This window comes from Seriola aureovittata, chromosome 10 (assembly GCF_021018895.1).
Source record: "Seriola aureovittata isolate HTS-2021-v1 ecotype China chromosome 10, ASM2101889v1, whole genome shotgun sequence".
NCBI lineage: Eukaryota > Metazoa > Chordata > Actinopteri > Carangiformes > Carangidae > Seriola > Seriola aureovittata.
The window spans coordinates 20960381-20987997 of record NC_079373.1 but is presented as its reverse complement, the minus strand read 5'-3'; the positions used below and the strand labels follow the sequence as shown (position 1 = coordinate 20987997).

At 41.6% G+C, this 27617-nt stretch overlaps 1 protein-coding gene across 3 annotated transcripts in view; it reads right to left on the bottom strand.

The window, feature by feature from the left end:
• fgd4a (FYVE, RhoGEF and PH domain containing 4a) overlaps positions 1 to 23026 on the bottom strand; it is a 49346-nt gene extending 26320 nt beyond the window's left edge. Inside the window, exon 1 of one of the 3 annotated variants that reach the window (XM_056386541.1) lies at positions 22710 to 23026. In XM_056386541.1, coding sequence (XP_056242516.1) covers positions 22710 to 22812 — 103 coding nt within the window. In that variant the 5' untranslated portion in view covers positions 22813 to 23026. Of the gene's footprint in view, positions 1 to 6496; positions 6937 to 17510; positions 17924 to 22709 lie in introns of those variants that run through there. The other 2 variants (XM_056386542.1, XM_056386544.1) reach the window with 2 other exon arrangements.
• Between the last annotated feature and the right edge of the window lie 4591 nt (positions 23027 to 27617).

Here is a 27617-nt window from a genome sequence, read left to right as displayed (position 1 = left end):
ACTCTCGGAGTACCTGTCTCGTCACTGTACAAACCGGTTCCCTGGAAACCAGAGAGTCACCAGGTGAGGGAGGGAACAGCAGGAAAGGAGGAGGGAGAAGTCGCCCTTCAGGATGTTGTTTCACGGTCACTTTTAACCATTTCCATAATAATGCCAGGACTCAAGGACAAAGCCACCCCCAGGGTGGGAGGAGAGAGAAGAAGAAGAAGAAGAAGAGGAGAGATACTAAAGGAGGGGGTGGAAACACTGTGAATCGCTGCTGAGGAAAGGTGAAGGACAGAGTGAGAGGGAGTACAGTGAGAAAAGAGAAGTGAGAGAGTTGAAAATCAACCTGCTATAACAGTTAATATTTAACCATCTGCAGTTCTGCCAAATAATCTACCAGCCCATTAAACACATTTTCTACAAGGTTTTTTTTTTAATTTTCTGCTCATTTTCTGCTCCCGAGCCACAGTATCCTAACTGTATTTCCTCACATGGTAACTGTGTTACGCAGATCTGACTGCACAAACCCCCCAAAAGCCCAATTTTAAACTAATCTGAATCCTGATATACTGCAGCAGTAAACTAATGTTACACAGAGAATCTGAAATTAAAAAAGCTCAAGTCACAGAGGGGAATCTGCACTTAGCATCTTATAATGATGAGAAATAGATACCATTAAATATATAAAAAAGGACCATTTCTGCCCATAAGGACACAAGAATGCAAAGTAACCTAATTTGCATGGCTGCCCTAGATTGAGATAACTACCATTCAAATGTAACCCATAAATAATGGAAAGGGTAGAATGTATTAATATGCCAAGTCACACCCCTTTAATCATACTGGGGTTCATGCTGGTGATAATGTGTGGATCTGTCTGGGTGTGTGCACATGTCTGAGGTTTTCATGCTTGACACAGAAGAGATTGGCTACTGAATGAGACCAGCTGCGTCTGCCCCCCCCCTCTCATTCCTGTCCTTCCATAATGGACAATTACCAGAGAGTTATGGTTTTCTGCCACAAACATAATAGAGTGAAAATTAAAAGACCTTGTAAAGCCCTTTATGTGGTCAAGGTAACCAGATGAGACCCCTGTCTTCAGCCCATGCAGCAAACATGCACCCATCATGTTATTGACTCTCTATCTAATAATTCAATTCTGTGATAGACTCTTGTACAAGCCTTTACAGCACATTTATGATGAGCCGGTGCAGCGCTTCTCATGTATGTCCAATATTCACTCTCCTTTTAGCTTTGTCTTCATCTCCACTATGTTCCCCAGCTAGTTGCTGACTCTTGTCTGCCATCTGGCTGTTCTCCGCTGCAGCTGGAAATTTGAACTAAAATACTAGTAAAACCAAAACAATGAGCTGAAAGATGCTAAACTGCTCTTTAGAGTTGAGAAAAAGTGCGAGTTGGGTGATAATTGGGTCCTCCTTTGTGAAAGCAGCTAAGCCCCCACCAGAAAACCTTCCTTTTCAACGACAAAACTGTCTGTGCGCTTTTCTCCTCCTTCTTCTTGCTCACCTTCTTCTTTTTCTCACTCACATTCCAGTTACTTAAACATGTGCCTCATAAAATGTGTACATCTTGTGCTGACACTTCCCTTCTCCTCACTGGTTCCCAGCGTCCTCCCTATGGAGCCCCAGCATGTGAAGATAAGCTTTTAGCATGATCTGAACATGCTCTCTGGCCCATGTCTAATGAGGGCACTCCAAGTGGGGCGCGCTGTGAACATGAACCTGAACAGCAGTCCCCCCTGTTTAACACTTCCTGTTTGTACTTCAAAGAAGAAATGTAGAAAGACAGAGAGTGAAAGACAGAGAAATCACTGCAGGGATAATAATCCACCAGGGAACAATGGCCTCATGAAATACTTAAATGTTGTCTGGATTTCAGACACATGTTTACTTTGATATCTGATCTAAGGTATGAAACCTTGGGTTGATTTGTTTAAAAAAGAGACGGGTTAGTAGCAGAGAAAAAAAGGGTGGTGAGAGCCCCATAACTGAGATCCAAACAACAGCGTTGAGATAGTGGACTTTACCATCAGTGGTCACTGAGAAAGGGATCGATTGTTAGAGTGAGAGTGTGCGATAACATCAACAGACAACAGTCATTCTCTGTTCTTCTATCTCTCTTACACCCCACCTCCCTTTTTTTTTTATTTTGCCTCTTTTCTGTCCTTCCCTATCACCTTCTTCCTCATGGTCTCCTTCCATCTCCTCCTCCAACCCCCCCGTGACCTGGCCCGGCTACCTTGCAAAACAGATCACAGCTGCTGGGCAGGAGCTCCCAAATGTGTCAATCAATATCCTGTCCGCTCAATCACCACGTCTGACTGGGCCCCAGCAGCTGTTCTGAAATGAACAACAATGCTTATTCACAGCGTGGTCTTTTATGATAAGACTGAACCAAATAGATTTGAAATGTCTCACAAATGAAGCGCAGACATGTGAAAGTGACCTATATCCAGCATAAAAGACCACTACTTTGTAAACAGAAAAGCAATCAGAATGATGTCTATAAAAAGCAATAAACTACAGTAAACCCCAGCAAACCAGCTGCACTCACATATTTGTGTAAAATCATTGAAGTTGAACCCTGCAGAGCCACATACCCCGAGGGTATTTCTTCCGACAATGTAGCTATGTTTCCACTCAATGTCCGTGCAGCCCATTTATGAGCAAAATGTTTACAAAAATAACCATTCAAATTTCCATCGTCTAGGCTAAAGTAAATGACTTTGTGAAGTGAAAATATGGCTCCAGCTCCAAAAATAACCCCATGAGAAACTCTCACACACTGTTGCAAAGAAGTTGTTATTACTCATCTCAACACATGCTGTGTTACACTGAAAACAAAGACATGAACTTGCTAATATTTAGATGCAACATGAGGCAAAGAGCCACAACAGACGCCTTGTCAACAGGAGGAGTGACAGCACATGACATTTGTGAAAGGACATTTTGGACAGATATTTTGTCGACAACATTTCAGCGGCTGTTATGCAATGAGTAGCCTATGAATAGTGTTGCAGGGACATGACTATTTTACTGTTTACCCTGAAAATACAGTAAAATCTTCCTGCACACCTTGAAGAGTTACGCATTATGCAACTGCATAATAAGAACAATACTCTGTATGTAAAAATCTTGGAGGTTTGTGTGTGTGTTTTTTTTTTTAAGTCTTCACAAAACCAAGAGCAAAAGTGTAAGAAACCGATTGATTGGCATCAACTCCAATGCAAACTACTAATGTAGTGCCAATTAGCTTACTTAGTTAGCTTTACTTCCAAGGCCAGCCCAAAGAGCATGACATACTCTGTGGAGTTACATAACAAAAAAACAAAAAACAAAAACACACATGGAAAAAGAGCTCAGTTCATAATATCACATTCATTATGTAGAGATGCCCCTTTGTGCAGACACAGCTGCTATATTAGAATGTAGGTTAGCGTTAGCAACACTGTCCTGCTCTTTATTATATTTGAGGAAGTGCACAATTCAACAACTGCAGCAGAACTTGTTATCCAAAACAATGTTACATTCAAATCGAAACTTACTGTTTAATTAAAAGATACAAACAATAAAGAGTACATCAAATCTGTTTGTTTCTTATTCAAAGGGATCCAAACAGGGTTTTGCTAGGCACAGATCTCATCTCTCTGGTGTTAGCTTAAGTAGCTAGCTAGCTAAAGCTGATCGAATTTACTGGTGACAGTTGTCATAGGTGGCTAGAAACTACTCTTTAGTATATAAGAAATTTCAAGTGGTAAGTCTGCCAGCATTATCTTTGTTAATGTGTGCTGTGCAAGAATGGAAACTTTTACAGACATAGCAACACGACTAAGAGGGAAAAGCTTAGGGAACAGTTAATTAATTCAACAGCTCATAATCTGATTTAAAATACTGATGAATTCTTCATTTAGATCTGTCTTAAATGTCTGCTTTTTTTTTATCTCCCATTGATCTCCGCACATTTAGGAAACAGTAAGCCACAGAGATTCATCAATGCTGAACAGCTTTGACTGAATGCATTATGGATGAAGTAAATAGATGCTGAATATAATGCCAATCAAACAGCGTGGGTAAAGACTTAAGTCTCAAACAGGATCATTGTGCTCAGTATGAATGAGCCCCTCTGACTGGAGGCATTGGAGACCATGTTCTCAGCACAGAGCTGGAATGCACAGAAAACCCTGCAATCCTGAAAGCAAGCCTGCAACCGAGGTCGGGGCACTAATGAGGCAGAAAGAGGAAAAGAATTAGCTTGATACAAAACTTCCTGTTTCACTCATCATTCTTCAACTAAAATTATTTCCTCTGTTCCTCATTTCTGTTTGTCAAAAATATTCTCTTAAAGCAGATCTGCATGCTTTATACTCAAACTCACAGTGCACATAAACTAAGTCTGCTTTTCTGTAAATCTGCATTCAGATGCGCACACAGCCTGCACACATGTAACTACACAGCACTTAATCTGACACGTCCTCGTGGAATAGTGTCAAATAGCATCAGCATTTCTGGCCTGTTTCATGGGAGGCTCAGCAGAGAGACAAACTATACACAGAAAGGACAAAATGACAAGATGATCGGCTGCCACAAACAGAATCAGTGATGCCTGAGCAGAGCCATGACACAGCATTTATAATTATAGCATTAAAAAAAGGAGAAGAAGAAGAGATACATGTACACAGACATCGACCACAGACATTACAAAATGCAAGAATAAGCCATATGTGAATAACTGAGGCTTCTGAGAAACAGACTCAGTGTTACTATCCTTTAACATGCATTAGTATTCATTTTGATGACTGGCTACTCGGTGGCTCTTAGCACTCCTTCCTCCTTTCAGCTTCTCTTTACAAACAACATGCTCTTCCCATTTTTCTCTCATTTTTGGTCACATCATGTACATGGCCTCTTCTGCCTTAACGACAGGTTGAGCAGCGATACTGTGAGCGCAGACATAATCTCTGTTTTCCAGTTATTTATCACATAAATAAGGTAGAAGATGACAGGAGAGATGGGAGAAAAAAGAACAGAGCACATGTTGCAAGATCTACAGACCTACAAATGTGCATACGCCTTTGCTCACTGATCCATCAGTACGTCCACCAGAGTCTGTTTATTTAAATATCTTAGGGGTAGAACTGTGATCCAGGCGCACTTGACAATATTTTGGCCTGACAGTCAGATTTCCTTTGATGAAAGCTATTAATGTGACAGACGGATGAGTCTAGTGAGCAATCAGACACTTCAATCTCGACAACGCCCCCCCTTTACTGATTCACATTTGAGCCACAGAAGCATCTCCACTAATAAATAAAAAGCTCCTAACCTCCTGTTGTTTCCACCTGAGCTCTTGGATTTGTTGCAGGGACCTCCTTAAGCCTGGAGGGACCCCATCAGCAGGATCACACATGGTGAATGGTTGCCTCCATTACAACACAAACAGCGAGATTTGATAACACCCCTGTAGCGGCCTGCCTGCCTGTATGGGAAGCCTCGAGGAGTGGAGGCAGCTCTAGAGAAAATATATTGCTGCAGATAAACTGCAGAGATAGCAAGCCAAATGAGTTACATTGAGTGCACACAGCAGGGAGATGGAGTGGGGAGATTGAACCCCAAGAGAAAAAAAGCACATTGTGTCTTTTATGTGCCCAGTAATAAAAAACTCAATATTGCAACAATTTATTATGAATAATATTTACTAACTCATTTTTCTTTGTTGATGTTAGGAATCAAGACAGAGTGCAGCAACTACACACAGTTAGGATTACATCTGTCATCAAGAGATTGTATTACGGCTGTAATGACAAGGTGACTTGAAATGATAGTTTTGTTTGTATAAGGTTCACCAACAGCAGGCCACAGTGTACACACACACACACACACAAACTCACATATTTTCCCACAGCTCACTGTGGACAGCTGACGCCGATTATGCCAAATCATGGCAAACAGAGTTAACTGAAATCAACAGCAGCAGCCTCTACGTGCACAAGCATGTGTGCGTTTGTGTGTGTGTGTGTGTGTGTGTGAGTTGCAGATCTGTAGTGCATATCTTGAGACAGCCTGCAGCTGAGAGACTCAGTCAACAACGCCTTAAAGAAAATTAATAGTCCCCTCCAGCCAATACAGCTCCCACTGCTTAGAGTACCCACAGAGCTCACACACACACACACACACACACACACACACGGACAAACAGACACAGACACAGACACACACACACGACCACACTTACTTACAGCATCCGTCAGAGGAACATCCTGTGGTGAGATCTAGGGTTTGTTTTTTGTAATGTGTACTCCTCCCTTTGTTTAACCATCACTCTCAGCAGGGGACATGTCTGTGTGCAATGAGTGTCTATGTGGTCATGAACCACCCACATTTTGTCTGTCAGCTCTGTTAACCCAACGCCCCACGGCTGCATTGTGCACACGGTGGATAAAACAAGCCGGTGCTGGATGGTAAACCGGTCTAAAAGGAGAAGAGGCACTAACCTGAGTCCAGTGAAGTGAGTCCAGTGAAAAAATTAAAATCCACTCTGCTAGACTGAAGTGAAAAGACCTCTCCCTCCTCTCTCTCTGCGCTCTGTCTCTCGCATTGGCAGGTTCAGGCTTGTGTTAAACTGCTGCCTCGCTGCATTGGTTGCATCCTCCCTTCCTTCCCTCTCTCTCGCTCTCTCTCACTCACACACACACACACACACATGCACACACTTGGAGGCTCGCTGACAGACTGACTCGCCCTTTCATTCAACCTCCGCTTTTGCGCTCTCTGATGCTTCTTCTTTTTTCTTTTTTTTTACCCTTTCCCCATTGCTCTGTCTTCCTCTCTACGGCGAGTGAAGATAATCACATTCCAGCGGAGACGGGGCATATGGCGGGGGAGCGACACTCAGCCCCAGAGTAAAGCCCCCTCTGTGTGTGAGTGTGTGTATGTGTGTGTCTACGTATGCCTGTGTGTGTCGCATGGACAATCAGTCCCATTGTGTTGGATGAGGGGAGGGCCAGCGAGAGGGGAAGAAGCCAATGGCCGCACTCATCTGCTGTCCCTGCTGCTGCTGCTGGTGGCTATAGCAGATATAGGTGCTGAGTGTGACACAAAACAACCCCCCAACCCAACCCCACCCCTCCAGGAACAGAAAGATGTGGGGGTGGTGGTGGAGGTAGTGGTGGTGGGGAGGCATGGTATCTGGACAGAGAGTTGATGAAGAATTGATCTTTCTGTTAAAGAGTAGAGGCGCTTCATGGACTCTCTGTTATCATTTGTCATCTTCAGTGTCTCTCAGTGGCCGGTGTGTGACGTGCTCTGAACTCCCTCCTTCCAGGGTTCACACCGAGTTGCACAGTGTAGGTTGGAGGTAGTGGGGGGAAGAAAAAAAAAAAGGCCACCCACTCTTTTCCCATGACAACCAAACGACACTTCGAAGAGGAAGTGCATGGAGAAGTATTTAGAAAAAGAGCAAAAAAAAAAAAAAATTGGATACTCTTTAAACAGATACAGATAAAAAAAAAAACAATATCTTGTGTAAGCCTGGCTTTTTTCTTTCCAAGTCTTCATAGGTAAGCTGCAGTTACAAAGCTGGAATGACGAAATCTGGCGCAGACGGTTATAGTAAGCTCTGCAGCCATTAGTGTTTCAACATAAAGCATGTCTCAACAATGAATAGTTTATACTGTCACTATAACCGTGTGTTGCAGATCTAATCGTTCCTGCCACAGATGTTCCGTCTGTTGAGGTACAGGTTTGATCGTCCGGCTGACTAACCCACTTTCTTTGGATAAAAACTCTGACTAGTGTGAGCATGTTGTGCTTATCTCAAAGCACCAGTCACAGAGCAGATGGCATGGCTACACACTCACTCTTATCTATTGGAGAGGACTTTACTTGGTTAAAATCCGAGACTTGAATGTTTTTGTTCACAAGTCTCAAGTCTGACTCAAGTTCAAGTCTAAAATGTACAAATCTTGTGAAAACCTCTCAAGTGTTTACATTTCAGGAACTAACGAGGTTTGATGACAATGCATGTTTCTTTTTTTGCCCAATAGAGAACCTCTCAAAAATATACCAAAATTGAATTAAATGTGAATACATTTTGCAGCAGAGTCTCATCATATCAAAAAATATACCCTTGTGTTTTGTGCAAATAGATGCAGTAGGTGTACTGCTATTTGTGTCTTCTTCTTCACAGTCCATTGTCACAACCGTGCTCATCAGCAGAGTACAGATGACTGCAGAGCGGAGAGATCTCTGTTGTGGTTGGCTGAACTGGCTGAGGTGTTGACATGGTGAGAAAGAGCGCTCAGTTGTTCTCAAACTGTGAAACCCTCTCTGTGGAAATGACTTACAGGCACCGATAAATGTTAAAGTGGCACAGAGAAGTGTTGCTTCACAACTCGTGTGATGAAACACGCTTGTGGTTGGTTGAATGTGACGAACACACAAACACACGTGGTAACACCTCAGGCACTGAAATGAAAGGAAACTGTCTTTATGTCAAGGACCTTCATCCCTTTTCTAATTCAGACCGGCAGCCATCACAATCCTTTCTATTCTCCTCTCTATCACTGCGGCCATCTTTCTTTGTCTCCTTTAACTTTACCTCACACTTTAATCCTCACTGACCTCCCTTCACTGTCCCTTTTCATCTCACTTCTCAATTGCTAATGTTTTACAACAGCTCTAAATTCATAGTCCCAGTGATTATTTGTATAATAATTCACTATAATAAAGTTAACTCTTTAGAACCAGTGCCAGACATGGACGCCCATTAAAATGAAACTCCTCCATCAGTTATATGACTGACCAGCTCACGGCCTACATGTAGCCACTCTCTTAATCTCACACATGCCTCGATACACTCTATGAGTCTGTGCAGGCCTCCTTACACTGTAATTAGTGACCGGAAGGCCGAGAGAGCAATAACTATATCCAGACCTCACCGTTAGCAGAATGTGTGCTGTGTTGCATGCATGTCACCGCGGGTGTGTGCGGGTAAACCATATGCAGGAAGTCAGGGTGCTACAGAAATAACTGTATGCTCTGTTTCTTCCTGGCCATGCACTGCAGAGCCATTACCACCAATAGGTCAGTTCTGCTGCTCACGGGTCACGTGGCCTGCAGCCATGCACAGAGACAGACACTCACACACATAAAAACACACTAAGACACACAGAGGTGAAAGGTCCACAGCTCCTAGTTCAAGGTTTAGGACTCATGAAACAGCAACAGTTAAAAATCTGCCACTAATAAGCAACAGGAGAGTAAAGAATTTCAAATGAAATTCTAAAATACACATTCAGTATTAGGAGACAAGGTTAAAGTGTCAGAGACATGAGTTGCAGCACGCCTGTTGTGTTATAATCAGTGTTGGGCAAGTTACTTGAAAAATGCCACCATTTCTTATTACATATTCATACTCATCACTTCACTAATTACTCAACTCATACCAACAGAATGTATAGTCTAGGCAAAGCCACCAGTGATTGGATGGCACCTAAGAAGACACAAAGTGTAATACAACAATGTCTAGGCTCATTTCTTATTTTTGGCAGAGGCTAACCGCCTAATTACAGCTAACACGTCCCACAGCAGCGTGCCTTCAAACGAAATCGATATTAACCCTCTTTTAAACTCCTGGTAAGGCAGCAATCAGACCTGCAAATTGCCCAAAGGAATTACATTACGATTATGAGATATTAAGTGTATGTGTATTATGTTACTATCCATCACTGGTAATGTTACACAGACTTGTCATGGACTGTTAAGCAATGTCTGGTCAGGACTGTGTCGGCTGATGTCTTAATCATGCTAGTCACGTTAGCAACCTCATGTTGCTAATCTTGAAGAGCTTGCGATGTTGTTTAGATGGACTGTTTGAGATAATATGGTTTCTCCATAACTCATAACAACACTAGATAGACAGTAAAATGAAACTTCTGGCCCAACATACACCTGGGCCCTACTTCCACATCTGGGCAGATTCCGGCTGTTATCCTCCGATACTGGCTGACAGCCAGAGGTTCTTCTGTGTGTGCACCAGAATTGGTCCAGATGTGGAAGATGTGGTGACCATGCTGCATATGGGCCGGATTTGGGCTGTGAAACCGGGCGTATACTGGGCCAAAAGAAAACATGCATGTATTATCAAAAAGCGTCTCTGCAAATAGAAACATCACAAACGCTGACATTTTCAACAGCATCACCTGAGTGTCTCTGTGGGGGTGGGGTGCTAAAACACACTGTGGTGCAAGTCCATGTGGCCTAAGAAAGGGCCAAGACAACAACTAACATGTAGTTTATGTATCGCTGCAGATATGTGACCAATTGCTTGAGCCCCGCTATAATGTTGCTTTACTTGCGGTTTCATTATAAAATTTGCATCTAAGGCTAAAGACAGAGATTCAAGACCTAATTAAGCTCGACAGTTACTGCCCTAACAGTGACGAGAGAGGAACAAATGCAGTGTTACATCTGTCCTAATCCACTAACCATGTCAGCTTTCAGCCTAATTGGTTCTAATTCTATTAAAATGTTGTATAACATTAATGAGACTGTTGCACAGTAGGAGCTGAGACTGACTGTGACAACACATGACCCAGCAATGTTCAGCTTCAGGAGTAAAAAAACATGTTACTACTATCACAAAAAATAATGTTCAACAGAAGTGGTAGAATCATATCTGGCTTTTTCATCAGTGATTGCCAGTGGAGAGCCGAGATCTATTTTAACAGGAAATGACTTCGAGAAGAATGTCAGGCATCTTTCGTGAGGTGGACATTTGAATATTGTGTTAGGAAGTCAAACCTCTTATATGCCAATACGTTCATTGATTATTATCAGAAGAATGGCCTAATCGTTTCCATGGCAACACTTGACGGAGGTTTTGGTTTTCAGACAGTGAGTAATGGGCCTGTTTAAGTATTCATTGTACAATATGCACTTTATGAAGTGAGCACAGGCATATATACGCAGGCATTACCGTCATGCAGGTACATGGGAATGAAGACAGCCTGCAAATCCATTAGATCTTATTTACCCTGGGTTCATGCATAGCGTGAGTGCACACAAAGCACACACAGAGACACGACAAATACACACGCACATGAGAAATGCAATGAAACACTCGATGCACGCACAGCCTGGTGGTAGATAAGCCCTCCCTCGCTGTTTTGCAACCACTGATCAATCTGTTGTCTCACACTGTGAATGGTAGCTCCAAGAATCCTGCCTGAATCTCTCCACACACAGGCACAAACTCTGCCTGCTTTCAACTCTGTCTGTTGGTGTCCAATAAAAATTCAAAAGTAATGAAACACATCATGTGCGAACTTATTTTTGCCAGGTTCAAACTCTGCCTTTCACACTTGGGTGACCCTGATGCTCTCACATGCCCCCACGCACCCACAACCTCACACCTCTGAGAGTGTGGAGGCACTGGTTGCATAAAGGATACTCAACAGCCGTCATGCACTCATGGTCTTCAAGAGTAAAAATAGAGCCAATCTTGCTACGAGGAAGGGCATTCACAAAGAAAACTCACAACACTGAGTTGCTGAGAGTATAGAATAAGAATTTTTACATTTGGTCTATAATTTTAACCTCATGTTTATGAAATCCAAATAAGGGAACCACTTTTGTAATCAACTCTTACAATCAGTTAATTGTTGGGAATTCTGCCTCTCACACTCAGCCAAGTCTCACAGGATGTGGGGAGATTTGGAAATCTGCATAACATCTATCCTCAGACAATTTCTGGCCTTTAATTAGAAAGGTTTTGGGCAGTGGGTATTTCCTGGACATGGATTAAGCCTATTAAGCCTTCTATTGTAATCCTTATTGAATTAGTGAAATAATTTACATTTTTCAGATTGCCCTTCAACAAACTACCAGGAGCACATTAAATGAGAAGTAGTTCATTAAACTGTGAGGGGTCTCTTTCACTGTAGGATCAAGCTTGAGGGAAAACATATTAGCAGTTATTTAATTTAGGATTTTGGTCTCTTTTCTACCTCCCTCTCTCAAAGTGTCTTTTTCATGGATTCAACCTATTGTCTTAACACCATATTAGTGTATTACAGTTGACTGTTACACATACATAACAATTTTGATAACATATACTCATTCAACTGAATTAAAAAAAAAAACATGATTCAGTTATATTTCATTCAGATTTTTTTGGTAGATTCTTTGCATCAATTCTCACATTATGCACACATTATCACAGTTGATCTTTTTTATTTTTTGTGACCCCACCTTCAAGCATAAAACAGTATAATATACGTGCATATATTTTCTTCTGTCCTTTGCCTCCTCATGCCTTAATTCCTTCCTCCCACTCATCACACACACACACACACACACACTGCCCACCTCACACTTTTTTTCTACCTGCTTGCCGCTGCAGCTGGTGTTTCCCTCCCTATCTCCCTTGTCTCTCTATCACATCCACCTACCACTCTGTTACCCTCGTCCATGTCTCTCCACCATCCATCTCCTTCTTCTTTCTGTGGCCTCAGAGCAGAGGGGAGGGGAGGAGAGCAGAGCAGCATGGCTCCAGGCCATTACCCACCACATCTCTATAAGCTTAGAACTGTCGGCCTCCCACACACACATCATTAATTAAACCCACATCTCTTAAAATGCATGTACATGTGCATGTTTGCCAGCACACACACACACACACACACACACATACACACACACACACACACACAAACACACCCACACACACACACACACACACACACACAGCAGGCATGCACTGCATTTGAGCCCCGGCTGTTTTCACCGACTCCCTCCTCCAGCCTGTGCATTAGCACATTATGAAGGTCAATGATGAATGATGGGTATTGTCTGCCGACACGCACACGTGTTTACAGACACACACACAAGAACAAAAGCTACACAGCATGACACAGCAAACAAGGTACAAAAGCACATTTTCTGTCTCTACCTCAGCAGTGAACATCTGTCATGAGGGGACGCGGGGCAACGGGACGACATCTGTCCCCGCAACACAGCAACAACCCATCTTGGATTGGTTCCCAAAATCAGCCTGGCACACACTCACACATGCACGAAATTAAAATTTACAGTCAATTAAAGAATCCATTAGAGAACAATCTGGCCTTAAAAACACACACATACACACACACACACACACACACACACACACACACACACAGACACCATCATGCCATCATTGCTGTCAATCTGCCTCTGAAAAAAATAAAAACCCCAACAACTTGCTAAAATCAATGCTGACTGTGTCCGTCCTGAGCAGTGCTGTGAGATGGATAATACCCCGGCTAGACAACAGCGTTTATCTAGAGACCAAATTGATTAAACAATTAGTTTACTGAGACTGTTTCAAAACCATCTCGCTTGGATGCTTTCGTTATCCACCTTATCTTTTCTCACGTTTCTTCACAGTTAACACACAGAATAAATCCTGCTGTAATCCACTGTGAATTAACAGCAAGGGTTGAAAGGGATCACTGAGAGCGATAAATGCTTCGTTATGTTCATGCTTGAGTGCATCAGTGACGGCATGCCTGCCTGTGTGAGCATGAGTGCACAGTAAGCACATATGAAGGATGTTTTGAGAGAATGTTTTGTGGACATTAACAAAAGAAAGGTTTATCAAGTCAAGTACCATTCTAGTATGTTGATCATTTGACCTATAGTATTGATTCCTGGTCAAATGGTCTTTGTATTTAACCTGAGACAGAGTTGAGGTAAAATACTGTAGGTACAATGTGAAATAACTGTATGTGCTTTGATTTCTAACCCTTGCAGAATTGTCCCAACCTTTTCTACTCTGCCTGATCGAATTACTATTCTGCAGGCTTAAAAAAAAAACACATCCTGGCTAACAGGATTGACTGCGTTCCCCTTTACATCATTTAACACTCTAACAGGACAATCACATCACAGCAGATCGGATGCCCTGTTCTGGCTGATGACAGGCAAAGTGTGAGGCTTACATTTCATCTACATACTGATTGAATCATTGTCAAAAAAAAAAAAACCACCAGGTGTAAATAACAGAATTTATGACGGCTGAATTTCAACGAGCTGCTTCAGTTTCAGGGCCCTGGTATTGTCCATGCTGGCTCAGTAACCCCTGTGCTTTTCCTACTACGACAAGTTAAAATGTTAAATATTAATACATTCTGACTGGCTGCCTGACAATGGCAACAGCTTCAGCCAAGGGTGCCTTTGATCAGCTGACAAGATTGTTGGCAGCGAGCCCCCAGGTGGACACAGTCGAGATTACAGGTTGCAGGTTAACCTCAGTTACCAATACAACAATTAATACATCATCCAATAGTAAATTCTATTCACATTAACTCAATCCAGTAAATAAAATTCCTGAGAAATAAAGGTGCTTTATCACACTAATGCTCTCCACAGTGGCCACATACACCCTGAGATATTACAGGAATAGCTACCTTGGCAGAAATGGTATATCAAAGTCATAGAGCCAGATTTTTACATTATTTAAGCGCCATTTGTGAGTGAGGCCTGTTTGTCAGGAGGAACCAGAGAAAGACTTGAGTTATTATGAATCAAGAATGTGGAAAGCTAAAAAGGTTTTTGGGTGTATGCACTGGGTGAGCAAGTTTCATTAGAAGAACGGCCCATCGTCTTGAAACACTATATCCTTTCCTCATACCTCACAATACAAGCACTACTGAAAACACACACATCAGGCAAAGATTTTGATCACTCAGCTTTGTAGGAAATGAAAAAAAAAGCTCTGCTGCAAAGCACTCGTTCTGTCACTGCTGGCGATTGAAGCATCTTAGGTATCATACTGCTTGACTTATTCATGTCTGTCTGGACTGTGAATAGAGTTAGTAAATCTTTACGTGGATGTGTATGGGTGCACACATGATGTCAGAACTCAGGCATGCCAGGAGGAATTCCAATCAATAGAGAGAGAGAGACAGAAAGAGAGAGAGGGAGGCTTGAGGGGAAAAAATGAATAGCAACAAAGAGAAAAAAAAAAAACAGATGATGCAAGAAGGAAAGAAAAATACTTGTCTTCCAGGAAGCACATACTGACAGAAGAGGCTGACAACCACAACAACACTTACCGAGTGTAAACAAACAACAGTTCTAAATTTAGCTCATCATCATCTCCTTCACCTGACGTTCGTTTTATCTGTCAGAAGATACTGTGCTGTTGAAGCTCTATAAATCTGAAGCTTGAGCCACATTCAGAGCCTTAGGGATCACAAAAGGAAGCAAGAGGGAAAATAATAGGTAATGATAAGTAACTACCAGTCATGCCTGTGAAGGCTACAGTGTTCATTACACAATACAGTGCAAAAATGGTGGATGGAACAAACTGGGGAGATATACTGTGTTCAAGTTTTTGCCTAAACGAAAAAGGAAAGCTCATTGAATATCCAAAACAGAAAAGGGTTTGTCCTCTAGAGAGCATGCAAGTGTTTCATACATTTCATGACAATCTTCCTATACATACATATATATATATATATCTTGTGTATAAGTGAAAATGTTGGCCTGATGATGGTGCCTGATTACGCCTCGCTCACACACATCCTTCATCCTGCTGGACAGCTGACACTGATCACTGCTGGACAGTCGTGACCACATGGCCTTCAGTAGAACAAAACACACAGTGTAGGAGGAAAGGCCCTGGGGTCACCACTAACTCATTACATCTGTTATCCCCCTTCATCAGTTAAATGTGACTAATTGGGATCTTTCTTTTATAATTAGACATTTTTTGTGAGTAGCCAACAAGCAAACAGGCTCCAGTCTGAAGCTCATCAATTAAATTTAGCTTCATTGCTACATGTATTATAACTCTTTGTCTGATTTCAGCATGATGATATTAGAATTCATATTTAGATTTTTTCTTGAAGGCTACATTAAAGTTAAAGCTAAATGCCTCTAGAAAAGTAGCAACAGTCATTGTTAAGATAATGTTGGAGTATCAATGTTGAGGTATTAAAAATACTGTGATTATAACCCCACCAACAATTCAATAACACATCAGCTGATATTGTAAAGAAATGTGCTGTGAAAAACTTGTCACTGCTCTCTGGTGGACAAACTAAGTAATGGTGACACTGTTTCAGCACTACCTTAGTCACACCTTTAACACTTCTGCACCGCATTGCCTTGTCATTTATCAGCTGGCATTTAGTGTACGCCACTGAATATATCTGCAATAAGCTAATATTGACCGATTATCGGTACAACTCTGATTGTGAACTACTGTTTTGTCAATATCACCTTATTACTGCTTATTACTACTTACAGAAGCTATTAACCCCTTTAATACACACCATAATCCATCTTAAAGGAACAGTTCACCACAAAATGTAAAGTCTGTGATTATCTGTAAGACCAAACACTCTCAAACATTTCCCTAACTGTTAGGGCTAAGATTTGAAGGCTCCAGTATAAATAGACAGACACTTAATACAAACATACAAGTGTATACACACTGATATCAACATGTTGTGTTACTATCGCCTGTGACACCCTCTCCCACGTTGAAACAATGAGCGTGGTGAAAGGACCTGGGCCTGCTGGTGTTCCCAGCCTTTTCCTTCCTGCCAATGAGAATGAAAGCAGAATGCCTCACACTGTTTCCTCTCCTCTGCTATGAAATAAGGGTGACTCACCCCCGCTCGCCACCCTAAGAGAGATGCAGCACAGTTGAGGGGTTGCAATGTAAAAACACACGCAGACACACACACACACATGGACGCTGGCCTACTACGCTGCATAAAGACACACACAACTCAAATGCAGTTGGGTAATGGGCCACTGGGGATGTTGCCAAAAGGCCAGAGTGGTTGGAAGAGGGTCTTAAGAGGGGGAAATGGTTCCCAGGGCTCTGAGAACAAAACTGTCTTTTTTTCCAGCATGCTGGATTTAAATGCTCCCTCACACTCACAGCAGGCTGGTCCACACGGAGGCCAATGCTGCAGCTCAGTGAATCAACACAAGCACTCCAAGTTTGTCCACTGTATAAGACAAGAAATACTGCAGCAAATACATTTAACAAACATTCGTCCTGGTTAAGCATTGACTGCTGACAAGCAGTCCTATAAAAATAAGAATTACAGACGTTTACTGCAGAGAGGAAAAACCCTTTTAAGATAATTTGCTCTTGTTTTGTGCAGCCCTGGCATTTCCACAAACCACATGGTCAGAGGCAACAGCAAAAACATCAGCAGAGTGAAAAATAAATGGTCTATGAGGGAGAGCAGCCAGATGATGATAACATTAGAAAATGGATCCCGCTCGCTGGTAGAAAATACAGATTAGCTGAAATCCAGTCAAACAAGGATAACAGAGCAGCAGGGATGGAACAAGTAGGGAAATGTAGGGATGAGTCACAGCTGATGTGTATGAAAGGATGGGCAGGAAAAAAAAAAAACCCCAACATTTGTTCACATATTAATACTTTTCATCATTTAACATTAACTGAAAATAAAATACGGAGTCTCCAAATCTTACCGTAACAGCAGAGCAGACACATCTTTGAGTTTTTACCTTTCCGGCTCCAAAACCAGTATTTGCGCCGTCGTTTCATTGTCAGTCCAGTGTCTTATATTTTGAAGAAGATAATAAAAAAAAAAAGAAATACCAACCAAATATCTCCTCCTGACCTATCTATTCAACTGCTGACAGTGTTCATCCTCACTGTGTTGTCCAGGATATTAAGTATCAACCTACCAGAGGCAACACGTCTCACACGGGACCTCCAGTAACCAGCGGCCGGACAGTCCATGCTATGTCCAAAGCTGGTGGGCAGAGCGTGGTAGAAACAGTGGAGAGAGAAACTGAGGTGTATTCAAAGATGAGGTCAAGGAACAAAAACTAACAACTGAAGTTTCCCTTTCCACATGCAAACGGTGGCTTTAAATGCACCTCTGTTTGGTGCTTTCTCCTCTTCCTTCCGCCACCTCAGCCAGTGAAGAGGTAGATGAGACCCCCCCCCACCACCACCACCTCCTCTTGACAGGACCCTGTTCTGTGCTATGCTCTGCAGCACAGGAGAAGAAGACAGCACTGAAGAGAAAGACGAGTCACCCAACCATCAACACCTCCACGTCTTTATGTCCTCTTGCAAAAGGAATGTCCATAATTTCGCAAAGGTGAGGAGAAAAAAAAAAGAAGGTTGGTTTACACAATTCCTCCACATCTTCCTCTCCGTAAAGTTACTTCCCCTTGATTGTAGCATGTAAGGTAATACAGAGTACATCGGCTTTCTGAGAAGAACCTCACGCGCTAACAATGCCAGTCAAGAGGGGGAAACGACACACACACCAGTCAGGAAGCCCTAGCTGGTGCATGGAAAGAAAAAAAGTGCTTCCTGCCTAAAAAAAAAAAAAAAACCCAGAAGACAATTAGGCTGCTATTCACAGGACATACGGGGATTCAGACTGACAGTATTTATGATTGCCAATCAAACCCAGCTGATAAGGTTTGGAGGCGAAATTAAAATTTACAGTCAATTAAAGAATCCATTAGAGAACAATCTGGCCTTGAAAACACACACACACACACACACACACAAACACATGGTTACCAATACGTGGTGTCAGAAGACTTTATGTTTAACCACCTTAAACCACCTTTTCTTGCTAGTGAAATTTTACGCATTTCTATACAAACAGTCTAAAAGTAGCTCATTGTTAGCTTCCTCTCTCCACCTCATTGTTTTTCCTGCAGCCATCCGTGAGAAATATCTCCCTGTCTTCCCAGAATCATGATAATAGTGTGCGTGCGTGCGTGCGTGCGTGCGTGCGTGCGTGCGTGCGTGTGTGTGTGTGTGTGTGTGTGTGTATTCGTGAGTCAAAATGAAGTGGTTGAAGAGCAAAAGCATAATAATCTGCTTTCATGTGGGAGGAACTCTTGGTTTTATACAGACATTTTGACAACATGAGAAACACAGTGATTATTTTCCTAATTGATATGGGAGCAGCTGCACAGTATCGTGCCAGTGGATGGCTGCTTTTTAGTGGAGGAGTACTTGAATCTGCGTGCGTCCTCATCACACACTGAGCACGAAGGTCCAGCTTCAGGTCGGTGGGTGAAATATTTCTGAGTGTTTACCTCCACCTGCTGGCACATCTGAAAACTTCAACCCAGGTTCTGAATATTATATTGCTGTTTTTGTGTGGTGTGAGCATGTGTGCGCAACTACTGAACGATATTACAGAAGCAAACACATGGATTAGCCATTTCCGGCCTGAGTGAAGCCCCCACCCACTTCAACTGAGCAAAAACAATAACTTCCTCCACACCTTCATGCACAACCACGTCCAGTCTGAGACATCTCTGCTAGACACTGAGTAAACTCAGGGGAAAGATAAGGAAATCTTATAATCCTGCATTCCTTAGAAATGATGTGTTATTTTTATGGCCCCTTAGCTTTATGCAACTTAAATTTTGCACTTTAAGACAAAACAGTGCTTTGTTAACTATTCAACTGCCATATATGACAACAATATACACCATAGTCACTAATGTTATGCACTTTGCAGTACCAAAATGTAATCTGACCTTTGAACAGAACAATTATGCAAAACACAATAGCTGATAAAGTGATAAAATACAAGTGAAGAAGATCAATACACTGGGAGCTTCACTTGAGGCATATTAATAGCCTCCATCAGGACAAGATTCCCTAATGAGATAGATTTCCATTCCTCTGTAAAGCACTTTGAATTGCTTTATGTCTGGATGTTGCTATATAAATAAATGTGCCTTGCTTAATCACAGTCTCATGACCTGATCAATGTGCAGAGCACAAAGACCAAGCCGGATATTGAAGGAACACAAAACAACAGGATTTATGGAGATAAATTAATGCCAGAAAATCTATTAAAAAACTGAATTCCTGAGCCACAATTATAAAGACTGGTTAAAAACACATAAATCTGAATGCAAATCTATACTGAACTCTGTAATTGATTTTAGTGCAACAAGCTGCAAAGGCAAATTTGATGAATTACACCATACTATGATAAACATGTTAACATAATGAAAAATACATAGCAAAAAAACCCCAAACAAAACAAAACAAACCAAACAAACCTATTTCCACATGGAGCAGCGACTGAGCCACATTAGCATTTACAGTAGACATAGAGTAGAGTTTCCAGTCACCGATGAATATAAGTCAGATATTCACTCTCCTTTTAACGCTGGTTTGGTTCCTACAAACTCCTCAGGAAAAATTCTGGGTCTTAAGCTGCTAAGTGCTGCTAATATTTTTTTCCCACTGTTAATATAAATATATTGATTAGTGTCTATCATCTATGTCTAATGATGTGTATTCTGAGAGGATGAGACTTTTTTGTTCATTGGTTATTTACAAGACTAGAAATTGATATAACCTCAACGCAGAGGGAAAAGAAAGTTCTTTCCAATTGACCTTTTAAAGTTCAAATACCAAACACACATGAAACACTGCCTCTCCATATCAGGAGCTATGATTTATGGGTAGTTTACACTGGTGTGGTACAGTAATACTCAGAATATAAAAAGAAATCATCTTCAAACCATCATGAACTGAGCTGCACAAGGGGAGCACTGTTGCCTGAAGTGAGTTAAAGCCAGTAGAGGAACAGTGAGAAGGTTCAGTTCAGACTGAATGGGTATCACTGTAGCAAAACAATAGCAGCAACAGTAAGCTATGGCAGGCCACACAGTTTCTGATTCATACAGTCCCACTGCTTCTGTCTTAGCAGACAGAAAACAAACAGCTCTGTTGTTGGAGACTGATACAGCTGTCCTCACCATCTCAGACTGACATGCCCCCAAGCTAGTTGGACTTACAACACTAAGTAAATTTCATTCTAAATGTGAGATATAATAAGATAAGATACTTGACCAGTGGGATGTGTTGTGTATAAAGCAATAGAGAAAGAGATCTTTCCCAGAGCAAAGCAAATTGTTTCAGCTTACTGCAGACCTGTCGTCACACACAAGAGACACACAGATCCCAAAACACAATAGTGTTTATATGTGTGTAACCAGACTCTGTTACGCAACAGCTAACAGGATGACAGTGTAATATACAAATTTACTTTCAAAGATGAACCCCTATGAAAGGACATCACACTGATGCACATGTGACCTTTAGTCCAGGAAGACGGGATCAAAACAGAAATAAATCATAATAAAGCAATAAATCATAATAAAGCCCTTTCTTTGGCATAAAATCATGGACTTCAAATGTCCAGTTTTATCCAGTGACCTAGAAGTATGAAGTCAAAATGACAGAGCATCATTATAAGTCTGATACGACTTCTCGTCTGAAAGCATATCCATGGTCCAAGAAAATGCAGGATCAGCCAGGCATAATAAAAACACTGGATCATTAGGAGTCATGCTGAACCAAGTCAAATGGAAGGAATTACTGTTTAACTGTGTCAGGGGCGATGAAGTTATACTTATTCGTTTTATTTGGTGCTTTCACTTTCTGGAAATTAACCATGGGTCAAGTACAGGTTAGTTTTAACTTTACAGAAACAGCACTACATATGTTTACAATGGCTCAGTAATGAAACAGTGAGACTAGCACTGAGGCTGGGGAGCAGATTATGGGATGACAAGAGGAAATGTTCATCTATGAGAGAAAAACACAGATTTGCAATACAGGCGGCAGCTATGGTGATGATGAAGCAATATGAATTTGACTGGAGTGTTGCTAACATACAATGACTCACTGACAGATAATGTCTCATATATCTTGTCTTGTCTTTTCCTCACTTCCTGACCCACAGCGTATCACCTGCAGACGTGTGACTGGGGCTGAGAGCTGACAGACACATTAGTGACTCGTGAGCTGAAGCCACCTTGCCAAATCTTAACAGTGACACAGAGCAAAGTTCAGCACAGTGATCCTTAGCTGCATGTTTGCACAAGCACTCCACAGAATTGCAAGATAAGAGTAAGTCATGCGAGTTCCTCCTATCTTAGCGGTTCATGCCCAGACAGACAGTGTATGTATTCAGATCCTTGTTTTCTGAGAAATATAGACAGACTGATCCAACTAAAGCCTGGGCAAACTTTCAGTTACAGCTGCCCAGTCTGCAGCTCTGCAAAGATCGATCTGGAAGCCTGCAAGGACACAGATCCCAAGACTGTGTCTGATCGCATTTAAAAACCAAGGCTGAAATACAAAATGCAAGAGTACATATTAAGGAACTGATCTTTGATCGGAGATGAGAGATGCATTCTCAGCAGACTAAGTCCTTGGACTTCCTATGAAGAGGAAAAAAAATGTGCCCTCCAGCATGTAGATGGTTACACAACAGGTTGAGGCTTGCCTCTGAATCCTTCATACCTGCTGAGCAGCCAGTAACTCATCAGTGGTGTGTAAACAAGGATTATTATGAAGGTGTGTAGGTGTGTTACAGCCTGGTCATTCCATGCTTTCCCAACAAAACTGCCAATAACAAATGATGGCTAATACGAGACAGCCAACAAGACATAGCAGTGAGTCACCATGAAGTCAGATAGAGCATTGACAGCCAGTAATAACTAACTAACAGAAATGCAATATGTACCTAATAAGAGGGCATGGTCAGCCCAGATATAACGTAGTTATTTGTAATATTCATAATGAATATCTAGCAGTAGTTCTGGGCTAGTACGGTTCTGTTTATGAAAATGGTTTCCCAGCATTCCTTAAAAACTCACCTTCTTCCTCTGGCTCCACAGTTTCCAGACTTCGTGGTTTCCTGCGAAAAGCGACTCTATTAAATCCATCCATTCTACAAAAAGGCACTGACCGCTCCAGCATTGATATACTTTAGAAAGTCGCATTCAATAATGATCAAAAAGAACTCCAAAAGTTGAAGAAACGCAGTCCCCCCTCTTTCCCACAATCTCAGCGCCGCGTCCAGCTGCTCCGCGGCAGCGCATATGCGCCTGCGATAAAAAAAAAAAAAAGAAAGAAAGATAATCAGACTTGCCTGTGCAGGTGAATAAGTAACATTAAAGTAATCTAGACACATCGGAAACGGGTAAACAGCTGTAGGCTATACTTATGACAGCCGAGTCGGCTCCATCCACTTGTCCCCCTGCAAAGTCACCTTGTTGGGGTTGTTTCTCTTGCCACGCCCTTTCTCCCCCTCAATAAGTTCGAGTGGTGCAGACCTCCTTATTACTATGGCCAGTGTACTTACTGTTGGCCGCAGCGCCACACACACACACACACACACACACACACACACACACACACACACACACACACACACACACACACACACGCGCACACGAAAACAAAACTATATGACCACTGGGACTGGAAAAAAAGCTCATGTCTCATAATTATATTAATTGTAGGGCTATAACTAACCCTTATTACAAGATTTAGAAGATTTAGTAGTCAGTATTTTCTTCTTAAACCGAAAAGTAATAGTTACTAAAATTGTCAAATAAATGTAGAACAGTGAGGGTTTAATTAAAAAGGGTAATGCAATTCCTGCATTCCACGTTTTCATTTGTCATTTTTGACATTTAATCGATATATATATATATATATTGGGGCTTTTATGGCTTTATTGACAGTGCAGTAGAGAGAGACAGGAAACGGGGAGGCAGAGAGAGGGGGAATGACATGCAGCAAAGGACCGGCCGATGTGGGACTCGAACCGGGGCCAACTGCAGCGAGGACCTTAGCTTCTGCACATGGGGCGGATGCTGCAACCAACTGAGCTACTCGACGCCCCTAATCGATATTTTAATGGAACAAACAACTGTTGATACTCCACAAAGTCAGTGTCCCTTGTGTTAACCAATTGATTCTTTGATGTCTAACTTTGGGGCAGATAATACAGCCTCACTTTTCTTGGGCAGAGAAATAACATATGTGACATCTAAGCCTTGCATTTAGTCAAAATTGCTTGTCCATGGATTAACTGTACGTTTATGAATGTTGTGATTATTATTTATTAGTAACTTGAACTTCGGGCACAGCTGCTGTTGGACTAATACTTGCAGTTTACCTTCACTTACCACCGCAGTTTATTGATTTTTGCTGCTGCTTGTGTCACGGAGTTCATAAATTGGTGACCTTTAAAAAGCTGTCTTGCTGTCATTATTGAAGGTGCACTGAATTTAATGTTTGTTACAAACTTACCTATTTCAATGTTATGTTATTTAATGTGATGTGATTTTATTGTGATGTATTAGTTACCATGGAGATTTCTTATTTTATTTTGCGTACTTGAACGTCATGCTGACCAACCCATGCAGACTTCACGCCGGAGACACTCCGTGTTTCGTCACAGTCTGTCTCTGGACTCGTGGTAGGTTGGTTTACGCTAAGCTCCGCTAAAATACTTTATTTTTTATGGGTAAACGTGTGTTTTATTTGTCATATATGTGGAGATAAGCTCCCGACAACACTGACTAATATTCCGTGATGATGGTGGGTGGTTGAAATATATGGGGGAGCAAGTTGCTCTGCAGGTTACTGTGTAGATAACTTTGTTAGCTTTGCTAGTCGTTAGCTCGTTGCTAATCCTGGCGGTGTTTGACTGGCAGCAAGCCTCATGTGTTTTGTTTAATTTTATTTTAGTGTATGCTGAGCTGCATCGTTAATGAGAGCTGGCTATGGATGCTGATTTTTATGTGTTTATTCACCAGTGCCAAAATAAATTGGGGTCCAAACCGAACAGTAACTGAGAGTGGGTCATTATTTAATGTACACAACGCAAGAGGACTTCATGTTGGTTTACTCTGTGTCCATGAAAATGTGAGTACTTGTGTTGTGTAAATGTGTCGTTTAATAAAACAGCATGTTATGTAATCTGATTCCATCCTGTATGGGAGGGAGGGGCTGGCATGGGGAAAATAGCAGGAAATTAACAACCGTCGTCCAGCCCCACCGCCAGAACAGTAATGGCCGTCAGGCCCCGGAAAACCAGGCGGACTGCATTGCAGCCGGATCTCTCGGCCCAGACCCGGCCTAGTCATTGCCAGAATAATTTTAATAATAGTGTAAGATTTAGAAGTTCAAGTTAATTCATATATTGCAGTTAATTCACTAAAGATGTGTTTAAAATGTTTACACAATTATTTACATATCTATGTTTGCACATTTAAATCATAATATTACATCTGGTGAACAGTAATGATAAATTGTTGAATCTGCTTATGTGATTCTTTAACAGTTACCTCAGTCTAAGTCGCTGTAGCTTCTGATTGGTTAGTTAAGTCACATGACTGTTTGTGCGTTGTGGTAACGAGAGTCAGAGGTGTGATCAGTAAAGTACTGCTTGAGAAAGTTATCCGTCTCCATTCCGCTGTTTCTTTATATAAAGAGTGATCCTAACCACCATTCCCCCAACCCTCACGTTACAATAGCATAAGAAAAGTAAACTGGAGAACAAACAAACGCAGAAACAGTTTTGGAAATCGGACGAACAGGAAACGGGCGCACATCTGTCGACTTTAATGGACTGAGCACATACGGGCATTCGGCCGAAAGGCGCCAACTTTGCTTTAAATATAAGCAGGACGCTGGCAGTTAGGGCTGTGCGATACTGCAAAATTTGGTATCGATCCAATACCAAGTAAATACAGGGCCAGTATTGCCGATACCGAAACAATACCGATACTTTTTACTACTACCATGTACTTTTGTGTAGGGGGAGCAATGTATCATAATTTATTAAGTGAATGCATCATCAATACGCAAATTTGAATGAAAACCAGAATTTTCATGATTTAATTAAATTGTAAGTTTTCCTTTAATTAATCTTGTTTATGATGATAATAAAACACAGGACAAAGTTTTCAGGCAAATAAAAAGCCACAGGCAGTGATTGAGTGAGTGTAGCAGTGGAGGCCGGGGAGCGGAGGAAAGGGGAGGGGCTAATTGAGCATGAGTGAATAGAGAGAAGAGCGGTGTTGTACGGCCAGTCGGTCACTCTGTGAATACCTGGAGTTCTACAGAAGATAAACTGAAACTTAAGAATCGATATCATCTCACAAGTATCGATCAATACCCAATACCAACGTTAGTATCGATACTATCGATATTTAAATCGATCCGCCCACCCCTAGTGGCAGAGGGCCCATGCCTGGCTCTGAAAAACAGTCCAAGGTCAAAACACGCTGAATCTTCGACCAGGCTTTATATGCTGTCTGCACGAAGAAATCAATTGCCCAGTACCAGATTCCCACAGCGTCGGAGGCTTTGAATTTACTTTCTCAGCAAAGTGATTCTAGAAAATGTTAATTTCTTGATGCCTAATGTGAACAGTGCAACATTTACTGGCATGAATGTAAAATAGGCAAAAACTAACATTTGCATATCACAAACTGAATATCAGTAAAAGGGAAACCATGATTGTAGTTTATATTCTAAGCATACATTTTATAGTAATTACTGTAAAAGTTATTTTTGTGCCTCATTCCTGACAGTGGGACTTTTTGTGGACAACAAATACATTTTGCAAACACAAATTATATTTTGAAGAAAAAATATTTTTGAGCAACTGGGTTTCGCCATTGCAGTGTTTACTCCCAGGTGAATCCTGGTTTTGGTGTTGCTTGACCGCTGTGGGACAAGGTAGTTTTGAGGTACGTTCTGTGCGGGACACCATCTTGGTTTATTGTTTTCTTCTCTCATGTAAGCAGTGTTAACAGCAGCCTGCATCATCTTACAATAGCTTTATTTAAATCACACTCTCAGTCTTTCTGTTTTCTGTTAAACTATCTGTACACATGTTAGTTAACAGGTTGCCATGGGTCTGAGACGTGAGCAGTTATATTTCCTTCTTCGTAATGTTGGCTAGCCAGCTAGCTTTCTGTGCATCACAGCAGCACTTCAGTGGAAACTGGGATGTCTGATCTGATTGGTTACACATACACATGCTATTCATCTGCTAGGTATTTTAGCTTAGCAGTCAGTGATGGCCTCTCTCTCTCTCTCTCTCTCTCTCTGTGTTTTTGAAATGTCAGTGTAGAGGATTGTGATGTCAGCTGTCAGGGAGGGGGAGTAAGCTCCTAGCCGCCATGCATACTGGTAAAATGGACCAGTGACATCTTATCTCCAGGTTTGTGCTCCTATAGAAGTGTCGAAACCTGCGATCGGTTAATATGTGTTTTTAAAAACTAATTTTGCATTTTACATCAAGTCTGGACTGGACAGGTGGGTTTACAGTGCTGCGCGCTGCAAGACGTTTTAGCAGGAAAGGGGTGAAAATTACCTGGGTGTTGTGTTAATATCAATGCCGATCGGAGCCGGAGCTGCATCTACTGCTTCTTTATTTAATACATTTACCATTATGTGTTTTCATAGGGACGCCAGAATCCACCTCAGGCTAGAACCAAATTGAGGTCCCCAACATCCAGCAAGAATTGGTAAGTCATGCATATGACTACACCCCCATACGTATATGGACTCAAATTAGGGTTATAATGATTTTGAACTTGTAAAGTGAAGTTCACAAATCCAATATTTGTAGTTGTAAATCGACCTTTGTAAACCTGTAAAATCAATCTGTTAGAAATTAAAGTTTTTACATGTGGAAAAAAATGTGCTTATGTCAAAGATATTTGTATTTATTAAAAAGACTGTGAATCAAAACTATG